A 12,298-nucleotide genomic window follows, 5' to 3' on the forward strand; every position below is an offset into this window, starting at 1 on the left:
AAACTCCTTGAACGAGTCGTCTACACGCGCTGCCTCGAATTCCTCAACACCAACTCTCTCCTCGACCCCCTCCAGTCTGGCTTCCGTCCCCTACATTCCACGGAAACTGCCCTCTCAAAGGTCACCAATGACCTCCTGCTTGCCAAATCCAACGGCTCATACTCTATCCTAATCCTCCTCGACCTCTCAGCTGCCTTCGACACTGAGGACCACCCCCTTCTCCTCAACACGCTACCCAACCTTGGCTTCACAGACTCCGTCCTCTCCTGGTTCTCCTCTTATCTCTCCGGCCGTTCATTCTCTCTTTTGCGGGCTCCTCCTCCCCCTCCCATCCCCTTACTGTGGGGTTCCTCAAGGTTCAGTTCTTGGTCCCCTTCTGTTCTCGATCTACACTCACTCCCTTGGTTACCTCATTCGCTCCCACGGCTTCAACTATCGTCTCTACGCTGATGACACCCAAATCTACATCTCTGCCCCTGCTCTCTCCCCCTCCCTCCAAGCTCACATCTCCTCCTGCCTTCAGGACATCTCCATCTGGATGTCTGCCCGCCACCTAAAACTCAACATGTCCAAGACTGAACTCCTTGTCTTCCCTCCCAAACCCTGCCCTCTCCCTGACTTTCCCATCACTGTTGATGGCACTACCATCCTTCCTGTCCCACAAGCCCGCAACCTTGGTGTCATCCTCGACTCCGCTCTCTCGTTCACCCCTCACAACCAAGCCGTCACCAAAACCTGCCGGTCTCAGCTCTGCAACATTGCCAAGATCTGCCCTTTCCTCTCCATCCAAACCGCTACCCTGCTCATTCAAGCTCTCATCCTATCCCGTCTGGACTACTGTATCAGCCTCCTCTCCGATCTCCCATCCTCTTGTCTCTCCCCACTTAAATCCATACTTCACGCCGCTGCCCGGATTGTCTTTGTCCAGAAACGCTCTGGGCATGTTACTACCCTCCTCAAAAATCTCCAGTGGCTACCAATCAACCTACGCATCAGGCAGAAACTCCTCACTCTCGGCTTCAAGGCTCTCCATCACCTCACCCCCTCCTACCTCACCTCCCTTCTCTCCTTCTACAGCCCAGCCTGCACCCTCCGCTCCTCTGCTGCTAATCTCCTCACCGTGCCTCGTTCTCGCCTGTCCCGCCGTCAACCCCTGGCCTACGTCACCCCCCTGGCCTGGAATGCCCTCCCTCCCCACATCCGCCAAGCTAGCTCTCTTCCTTCCTTCAAGGCCCTACTGAGAGCTCACCTCCTCCAGGAGGCCTTCCCAGACTGAGCTCCCTCCTTCCTCTCCCCCTCCTCACCCTCTCCATCCCCCCGGCCTTACCTCCTTCCCTACCCCACAGCACCTGTATATATTTATATGTTTGTATGTATTTATTACTCTATTTATTTTACTTGTACATATGTATTCTATTTATTTTATTTTGTTAATATGTTTGGTTTTGTTCTCTGTCTCCCCCTTCTAGACTGCGAGCCCACTGTTGGGTAGGGACCATCTCTATGTGTTGCCAACTTGTACTTCCCAAGCGCTTAGTACAGTGCTCTGCACACAGTAAGTGCTCAATAAATATGATTGATTGATTGATTGATTGATTGACTGATTGAGTGTACTTGGTAATCTAGGAATTTTCTAAACAAGCCAACTCAACACAGAATGACAGAAAGCTGGAAGTGTGTTTTAGTTTTTAATGGATCACTGAACTAGCTTCAAAAAACATCACATCAAACAGCAGTTTACCTCACGAACCAAAGTGTAGGGAAACATCACTGCCCCAGGACTCTATTTAGCCTTTGTTTGGGTTTGCTAAGAGAATGATGTGTAAATATCTACTACTTAGTCTCAAGAACGGCAGGGAATACAGGTATAAAGTGTTTGGCAGACATTCGGATAATTAAATCACTCAAGTACTCATATAAACTATACTCTGAACAAAAATAATCTACACAAATTGTGATTTTCTTATGATTTCCTTTTAGAGTGATTCATTAGATTTTCATATATGGATTTGCATAATGTAAGTCTGCAAGAAACTGAAACGAGTCATTTCAATTAGTCTATGGTACCTTCCATTACAAAAGCTATAACTTACTAAATAAGAGCTAAGTTTTTAAATCCACTGAAGTGTCAGCAAGAGGAGAGGCAAAAATGATTGGGAAAGGCAGCATTACCTAGTAAAAAGGGCAGGGGATTGGGAGTCAGGAAACCCCAGTTTTAAACTTAACTTTGCTCCCAGCCTACTGGGCGACCTCGGGCAAATCACAACTTCCCTGTGCCTCAGTGCCTCATCTGTAAAATGGGGATAAAATATCTATTCCTCCTTTTAGACTGTGAGCCCATCTGGGACAGGGACTGTGTTGTATCTACTTCAACATTTAGCACACTTCCTGGCATGAATAAATATTTAATATCATTATCACCATCAGGAATTACACAACATGTGAAGTTCGCTCCGCATGAGTTTGTCAAGGTAATTCAAATAAGTTTTTTTATCATATTCTGAAAAAGTTATGCCCATTTTCAAAATATTATGCTATGATTAATGAGAGATGGAAGATTTAAAATGACACAGGACAATAAAATGTAGTGGCAAAGTTTTGGAGAGATGAAGCTATTGTACAGTCTTGTTGCAATACCCAACATTTATGATGAAGTAGAATTTAAAATCCAGACCACTGCACGGGTCTTTGATTCAATTATTTATAACCTCTTCCCACAATGCAATTTCCACTACAAAATGAAGTTAGAGTCACTTCCTTATTTATGAAAACCAATGATTACCTGCCAAAAGGGAATTTTTTGGTAAAAAGGTTTGAATGTGAAATATAGGAACTATGCTTTTAAAAAAAAATTGGAAAAAGGAAAATCTGTTCAGGGCATGCTGTGGAGTATCCTTTACCTACCCATACGGTGAGTACACCATCCTCTAAAATACTACCATATTTCAATAGCTGCCTCCACTTGCATAATTCCTCCTGCCCAATTTTGGAGGAAATAAGATTATCTTTTGCACCACACAATTGTAAGCAGTAATAATGGTATGCACCGGAATAGTAAGAGAAGGTTCAGAATGAGATAATGGCAGAGATTGACTAGCAGTCAGTTAGGGAGAGGGAGCTCAGGGGAGGAGAGTTAATTCAATACTCCCTCTGCATGCAATACTTGGGATACAGCAATAGAAATAAGAAACTCAGTCTCAAGTTCCCTCATCAATCAACCATAATTTATTAAGCTCTTACTTTGCGTAAAACACTGTACTGAGAGCTTGGAAGAGTACATTACAACAGAGTTGGCTGACATGTTCCTTGCCCACAACAAGCTTACAGTCTAGAGGAGGAAACAAACATGAAGATATGTATATTATAATAATGCTAATAATGATAACTGTGTTATTTGTTAAGTGCTTACTATGTACCAGGTATTGTACTAAGCACTGGGGTGAGTTGGGGTGGGGGGGGAAACACAAGTAAATCAGGTTAGACACAGTCCCTATCCCACATCAGGCTCACAGTCTTGATCTGTAAGATGGAGATCTCCATCTTACAGATGAGGTAACCGAGGCACAAAGAAGTGACTTGCGTAAGCTCACAGAGCAGACAAATGGCAGAGCCGGGACTAGAACCCATGACCTTCCAACACCCAGGCCCTTTGCTCTATTCACGAGACCAAAGTGCTGTGGAGCTGAGGGTGGGATGAATAAAGGGTATTAATCCAAATTCAAGGATGATACAGAAGGGAGAGGGAATAGGGGAAATGAGGGCTTAGTTGGGGAAAGCCTCTGGGAGGAGATGTGATTTTAACAAAGCTTTGACGGTGGGGAGAATGGTGGTTGGTGGGGAGAATGGTGGTCTGTCAGATATGAAAGGGAAGGAGTTCCAGGCCAGAGGCAGGACATGGGCGAGGGGTTGGTGGCAAGATGAAAGAGGGTGAAGCATGTGAGCAGGTGGACATCAGAAGCGCAAAGTAAGTGTGTTGGGTTGTAGTAGGAAAGCAGTAAGATGAGGTAAGAGGGGGCAAGGTGATTGAGTGCTTTAAAGATGCCAGTAAGGAGTTTCTGTTTGAGGTGGAGGTGGATGGGCAACCTCTGGAGGTTCTTGAGGAGTGGAGAAATGTGGACTGAATATTTTTTTTAAAGTGATTTGGGCAGCAGAATTAAGTATGCTGTTATCTTTCTCCTCCCCCATTTTTTCTTCTTTTTTCTCTGGCTCCCCTTATTGCAAGATTTAATTAGCAGACCCCATGAAATAGACCCACCCCTGTTTAAAAATGGGGTCACTGACTCTAAATGGTGTTGATTTTAAAAGTACATTGTGTATAGTTATCCAATTTTCATACTGCATAACCCAATTTACGGTGTTGGGGTAAAAATATAACAGTCCACAAAACACCACAAGATGATTTTGTTCCTTACTATAGTAGTGTACTATGTGTGTCAATAAAATAACCTACAAGAATCTCCACTCAAGTTATACTATGTTTACATAATACTGATACATAACCCATCCAAGCAAGAAACACGTAATTTTGAAATGATGTTTTCAGTTTAGTTTCTGATGACTTTGGATTGGCAAACACCCTTAACGGAGAACTAAATTACATGAGATCAAAACTATTATTTTAATGCCTGTCTCCCTCCCTCCCTCTAGTGTGTAAACTCCTTGTGGGCAGCGAACATGTCTACCAAAAAATATTAATAATACCAGTGGCATTTGTAAAGTTCAGACTATGTGCTGAACACAGTCCCTATTCCACAGGGCATTCAAAGTATAAGTTGGGGGGAACTGGTATTTCCACAGGGCATTCAAAGTATAAGTTGGAGGGAACTGATATTAAATCCCCAATTTACAGATGCTGAAACAGGCCTAGAGAAGTTAAGTGATTTGCCCAGGGTCACAGTGGCAGAGCTGGAATTACAACCCAGCCCCGACCAGTGCTCTTTCCATCAGGCCATGCTGCTATACTCTCCCAAGAGCTTAGTACCGTTTTCTACACACAGAAAGTGCTCAATAAAAAGCACTGATGGGTTGAAGATAAATGGGCCAGATTTACCAATGTCTGAATATTCTACTAACAATACCCTTAAAGTTAGATTTCCCACAGGTGAATGACCAATTAAACAAATGAATGAAAATGTAAAAATTATTTTGTAATGGAGCTAAAAGCAGAGCAGTGATTCAACTTACATACTGCTAAGTGTCCAAAATAGATGACTCAAACGGCAAAACTGCATCTCCTCTCTTTAGGAAAATCACATGGTCTGCATATGAGGCCAAGAACTTCTAAATTTTAACCTCAGATATGACTGACTTGTAGTAAACTTAATGTGACAAAGCTTTCTCATATTTCTGTTTCCCCATCTGTTAAAGAGAGAAATACAATTCACCTCCCAGATGTGTATGGATTCATGAATGAATGTTGGCTCTTCTTAGAGAGTTGTAGAAATAGTAAATATTAAGATACCATGTCAGCTGGCTATTGATCTCCTTCCAAGTTGGGAGAAACCACACCTCATACAAAAGCAGGCATGCAATGCACGACAGTTTGGGGTAACTGGTAATAAAGTAGACATGTGCTCTTTAATACTGTTCAAGTGAATTTACAAATCACTTATCTTGCAGTTGGATTTTAAACATTTAGACATAGTGCTACCCATTATCTCTTATGGTTCCTCTATCCTAAGGAAGAATTCTTGTAATTTATTTTAAATTAACTGAGAAACAGCATGGCCTAGTGGAAAGATCACTGGGGGCGCTGAGTAGATCATCAGGTTGGACACTGTGCCTGTCCCACATTGAGCTCATGGCCTAAGTAGGCTACTGGATCCCCATTTTACAGATGAGGAAACTGGGGCACTGAGGAGTTAAGCAACTTTTCTAAGGTGATACAGAAAGCAAGAGAAGCAGTGTGTCCTAGTGGAAAAGACCAAGGGCCTAGGAGTCAGAGAACCAGGGTTCTAATCATGGCTCTGCCATTTGTCTGCTATGTGTGTGGGCAAATCAGCTACCTTCTCTGTGCCTCATTTACCTTATCTGTAAAACAGGGATTAAGACTGGGAGCCCCATGTGGGACAGGGACTATGCCCAAACCAATTGGCCTGCATCTACCCTACTGCTTAGTACAGTGTCTGGCACTTGGTAAGTGCTTAACAAATTCCATAAAATAATAAACTCCAAGAAAAATATATTGAATAATGGGTAATAAAAGCAAATGTAAATGGATACTATTCATTTGGATGAGAAAACAATTGTGCACTTTAGATCCTGTTATAAACGTTTTCGAGTCATTATAAAAAATGCAGTCAAATAGCTTTAAATCGTTTTTACTGAAATGCAAAAATATATTTGACTACTTTCCACTGTTCTAACAATCAACAGCATTTATTGACCATAAACCTCCAGAGACTTGCAAATTGTTAAATTGTAATTGGATCTAGAACCAAGTTTCCACAATGATCAAATTAGGATGGGTCAATATATACTAACTCGAAGGGTTGCCTCACTTTTCAAATTTGTAAAGGAATGAGGCATCCATCATGAAAGCAGCGTAAAACAGCTAAGTAATTCACCTGCCAGCAGATAATATTCATTCATTCATTCAATCGTATTGATTGAGCGCTTACTGTGTGCAGAGCACTGTACTAAGTGCTTGGGAAGTACAAGTTGGCAACATATAGAGATGGTCCCTACCCAACAGCGGGCTCACAGTCTAGAAGGGGGAGACAGACAACAAAACAAAACATATTAACAAAATAAAATAAATAGAATAGTAAATATGTACAAGTAAAATAAATAGAGTAATAAATCTGTACAAACATATATACAGGTGCTGTGGGGAGGGGAAGGAGGTAGGGTGGGGGGATGGGGAGGGGGAGAGGAATGGGGGGGCTCAGTCTGGGAAGGCCTCCTGGAGGAGGTAAGCTCTCAGTAGGGCTTTGAAGGGAGGAAGGGAGCTAGCTTGGCAGTTGTGCGGAGGGAGGGCACATAGAACTTGGTATCTGGTCCAGGAGTGAAAGAAATGGGGACAGAGGGCTCTAAATGTTAAATTTGCACAATTTTAGTCTGAGTTGGTCCAATGACTGAATAATAGCCCCACGAAACAAAGTTCTCTACACAGCCTCCATCAAGGATTCTCACCACAACAAACTGGGGAACTCCACTTATCAATTAGATGGTCTTGGGTGCTTCCTGTGTGCACAGCACTTTATTAAGCGCTTAGGGAAATGTAATCATTTTACTATAGACCTGGAGGTATACCCATTGTTTATGTTATGCACCATATCAATCATTTATTGAGCACTTACTGAGTGCAGAGGACTGTACTGTTTGGGAGAGTATAATGATAATGGTGTTGTGACTCAGTGGAAAAAACACGGGCTTTGGAGTCAGAGGTCATGGGTTCAAAACCCAGCTCTGCCACTTGTCAGCTGTGTGACTTTGGGCAAGTCATTTAACTTCCCTGTGCCTCAGTTACCTCATCTGCAAAATGGGGATTAAGACTGTGAGCCCCCCGTGGGACAACCTGATCACTCTGTAACCTCCCCAGCACTTAGAACAGTGCTTTGCACATAGTAAGTGCTTAATAAATGCCATTATCATTATTATTACTTGTTAAGAGCTTACTATGTGCCAGGCAATATAACAGAGTTGGTAGACACAGTCTCTGCCCACAATGACCTTACAGTCTAGAGGGGGAGACCATATTTACCGGATGCCTTTCTAAGCTTTTAAATCTTTTATGTTGGAAAAAAAAAAAACATACATCAACTGATTTGGGAGGCAAAATGAAAACAAGGACTGGGAATTCACAAACTTTTTCTAAAAACCGACTTTATATCTGAAATGAGAATGACGGCTTATAAAATATCCTTCAATATTCATAGTAAAATGAATAAATGCACTTAATTTATAAATTGTTTTTAGGTCCTAGAGCTAAAGATTTTGACTTTAGCACGGTTTACACTACAGAAGTAGTGTTGTGATACTTGTTAAGCATTTACCATGTGCCAAGCACAGTTCTAAGCATTGGCATAGATATACATTAATCAGGTTGGACACAGTCCCTGTTCCACATAGGGCTCACGCTCTTATCCCCATTTTACAGGTGCGGTAACTGAGGCACAGAGAAGTGAAGTGACTTGCCCAAGGATCCCACAGCAGACAAGTGGTGGAGCCGGGATTAGAACCCAGGTCCTTCTGACTCCCAGGCTCTATCCACTAAGCCATGCTGCTTCTTCAAAGGAACAGTTGGTTTCCCGTGACTAATAATGTGACATACCTAACTGGAGTAGCAGGGGGAATATTAAGCTACCCCGCTGTGGAAGCATGGAGAGCACCTTCCTCTCCCCCTCCCCATCCCCTCCGCCTTACCTCCTTCCCCTCCCCACAGCACCTGTATATATGTATATGTTTGTACGTATTTATTACTCTTTTATTTGTACATATTTATTCTATTTATTTTATTTTGTTAATATGTTTTGTTTTGTTGTCTGTCTCCCACTTCTAGACTGTAAGCCTGCTGTTGGGTAGGGACCATCTCTATAGGTTTCCAACTTGTACTTCCCAAGCACTTAGTACAGTGCTCTGCATACAGTAAGCGCTCAATAAATATGATTGAATGAATGAATGAATGAATAATATATATATGACATATTATATAGGCTATAATGTAGCATATATAGTATATATAGGATAGTATTTATGAAGAGCTCCAACACAATACTTTTACAAATGACTCAATGAGAAAAATGAGAAAAAATCCTGAAGATTAAACACGTAACTTACAAATACTGACACTGCTTACCAGAAGCAAGCAATCTCTTTCAAGGAGCATAATAGTAGTAGTAGTAGTAGTAGTAGTAGTAGTAGTACTAGTAGTAGTAGTAGTAGTATTTCTTAAGTGCTTGCCTTGTGCCAAGCACTGTACTTGGGGTAGATACAGGATAATCAGGTTGGAACCATTCTGACCCCACATGGGGTTCACAGTCTAAGTAGGAGGGAGAACAGGTATTGCATCCCCATTTTACAGATGAGCAAACTGAGAAGTTAAACGGCTTGCCCGAGGTCACATGGCAGCAAGTGGTGGAGCCAGGATTAGAATCCAGGTCCTCTGACTCCCAGGCCGGTACTCTATCCCACTGGACCATGCTGCTTGCTGCTCTCTGTGATTAACTGATTATTATGATTACTTTGAAAGAGAGCAAATAAGGTCTGTACTCCATTTCTCCATCTCAGAATTATGACCACTGCTATTAATAATGAGTCAACTCAGCGCTTCCATATCACCGGTGTCAAATTAGCTACCCTCTTGGTCCAAACTTAAAAACAGATTTTTTTGGAGTATTTAATCTTCAGGATATCAAAATGTGAGAGGCAGCCGTAGAGAGAGTCCTGGTTTTTAAAAGGCATCATTTAAACCACTAAACCTAAAGATATGATCAATGAAGGTGTGGGCAAAATGCAGTCTGCAGGTGTCAATGGCCTTTATTTATGGCCATGGTGATACAATGATGCTTTCATCAACATCTCAGGTTTTACCCCTTTACTTTTTATTTTATTTTTTATTTTATCAATATTTGCTAACCCCTATGGATTTCCTGCAGAGATAGTGGGTAGTGTGTATAAGGACAAGCAGTGGTTTGGGGGAGTCCTATTGTGATAAGTAAATAATTAACAAGCTCCCTACATGGCAGGGGGGAGGGGAGTATAAGCAAGAAACTTGTGCTATATTCCTTTCCAGCTCATCATGAGATTTGCACTAGGAAACTCAAATACTAGACACTGACTTCTAATATTAGTAGAAGCATTACCAAAAACAGATTTTCCATACAGGAACAGATCACTACTACAAAGCAATTAGATATCTGTACTGAATTCATCGAGTGAGCAGGAATATGATTTTTCCAAACTAAAAAAAAATGCTTTAAAAGGGATCCTATCTAAAGTAGCACGCAATACCTTTTCATTCTCGATGTCAGAATTCATAGAATCAAAATGGTAGACTAAAATGCATGGGAGTAAACCTACAAATCCAAATTTTAAATTAAAGGAAAGGCTGGGAGACTGCTATAATTGGCTTTTACTTTGTATTCTCAGTCTAAGGTTCACCTACAGATAAGAGTCACCTATTTTAGTCAGAAACTTGTGAAAAATCGATGGCTTTAATAGCACAGGGAAAATATGCCACCTTATTAGGCACGCCAACTTTTACTAGACTGAATACTCTGCATAACTGATTTTTCTATTTCCATTAGATTTATTCATATAACATAATTTATAACACAAAGACCATAATACGAGATCCTTGCTAACCAACAGATAAAATGGCAATTAGTAAATAACCAAAGACTTTAAGTATTATGAGCTTACAGATGTGCAAGGGTTTTTATCTGAATGGGGAAAATGGGTACACGTAACTGATGACCCACGCTGTTTCAGTAAAAGTTAGCATGCCTTATTTCCAGGATCTTAGCCAACTTATTCCTGAAATGCAAACCCCCCAAAAATTAGATTGCAAAATTTTGAGCTGATTTAGGATGCTTACCTGAAACTCCGGTACAGTAGGTGACTTCCTGACAGCTTTCCTTTTCTTTATGATTGCATTTTTAGATATGGATTTTTTCCCTTGCAAGATTAAAAGAGGATAAACTTCACAATACTGTTTATGATACTTCATTAATAAAACCAAATTGCATTCAGCGTTGAAAGATACATTTTAACATATGGTTGCTGGTGAGTCACATGAACATGATGAATCAAAGCAGAATCGGTCAAAGCAAACACTGAATGCAATGACCTGTGCAAAGCTGGCATATTTGATAATGTTATCCTCCTAATAATAATAGTAATAATAATAATTATGGTATTTATTAAGTGCTTACTATGTGCCAAACACTGTTCTAAGCACTGGGGTACATACAGGATAATCAAGTTGTTCCATGTTGGGCTCACACTTTTAATCCCCATTTTGCAGATGAGGTAACTGAGGCACAGAGAAGCCAAGTGACTTGCCCAAGGTCACACAGCAGACAAGTGACAGAGCTGGGATTAGAACCCATGTCCTCTGACTCCCAAGCCCGTGCTCTTGCCACTGAGCCACACTGCTTCTCTATATCAAAAGCAACTCTGTTCCCAACTAAATGGTGTGTAATTATCAAATTTTTCTACAGCAACATTTGGAAAAAAGCTTCATACTTTCACTGCTAATGATGGAAACATAAAACTGAGGAACATAAAGGAATAGTAACACTTACCTGTAGTACTGGTTTCTTTGATGAATATTTCCCATTTTCTCAAAGTTCGATACCTTGCTAGGAATCCCTGTTACTTACCTACCTTAGAACCCAATGTTAGTCTAGTCACATTGATCTACCTCAGCTAGGGTTCTGACTTTGGGATCAGTCAATGCCTGGTGCTCTAGAAACAGGTAAACATCTTCCTTCTTTCAAAACACAGCTAGTCAATTTGCAATGTGTGTGCATAAGAAAAAAGTCCACATTAATACTGAGGAACATCAATATGGTTCTTAAAAAATACTACACATTGTAGCTTCTTAAATCTATCTGCTACCATATCTCAAAAGAAAATACCCTGTTCTCATTGATGAAGAACGGCACTGTCATTTTTATATCCAACTGGGATGTCTTCTGATTTCAGATTTATAATACAGGTTAAAATGAAAATCAGCAAGAAGCCTTTATTTCACTCCAGCTATTTTTAAATTCACAAAATCAGCTTCTCATATTTTCCCTCTTGTATGAGAAAAACACAAGTCTTTATAATGCCTTCACTGAGTAGCACGGAGCCTAAAAATCTGGAGCTCTTAATTTTTTCTCCTTCGGATATGATCTTTTGGAGAAAAGGCAGCCAAACCAAACATATCATTTCACCTGCAGAAAGGCCACCAATCTATAACATCAGGCTCACACCACCCATATTATGTTTTAAGTTTCACCTAAGCATGCTGCATTATTAGCCCACCTGGCCTAATCAGATATTTCCTTAAAATTACGTTCCCAAAGTGCACTGTTTTTCTTTCCACTAAACTTAATTTGCTGCTGTGCAAGCTGACTGTCATCTAAACAGAAGGAGCAGGAGGAGCTGTGTGGCCTAGTGGAAAGAGCTCAGGCCTAGGAGTCAAGAGGACCTGGGATCCTTAATCCCGGCTCTGCCACTGACCTACTGTGTACCCTGGGCAAGTCACTGGGCCTCAGTTTCCCCATCTATATAAAGGGGAGAAGATACCTGCCCCTCCTCCCTCATAGATTATGGGAAAGGAACTGATTCCAAACTAATTATCCTA

The 12,298-nt window shown here is 41.2% G+C and overlaps 1 protein-coding gene across 1 annotated transcript in view; it reads right to left on the minus strand.

Annotated features, from left to right (window-relative positions):
- KIAA2026 (KIAA2026 ortholog) overlaps positions 1–12,298 on the minus strand; it is an 83,221-nt gene that overhangs the window by 24,437 nt on the left and 46,486 nt on the right. The window contains exon 5 of the mRNA XM_038769517.1: positions 10,541–10,620. Coding sequence (XP_038625445.1) covers positions 10,541–10,620 — 80 coding nt within the window. The remainder of the gene's footprint in view (positions 1–10,540; positions 10,621–12,298) is intronic.

The sequence above is a fragment of the Tachyglossus aculeatus genome, chromosome X4 (assembly GCF_015852505.1).
Source record: "Tachyglossus aculeatus isolate mTacAcu1 chromosome X4, mTacAcu1.pri, whole genome shotgun sequence".
Taxonomy (NCBI): domain Eukaryota; kingdom Metazoa; phylum Chordata; class Mammalia; order Monotremata; family Tachyglossidae; genus Tachyglossus; species Tachyglossus aculeatus.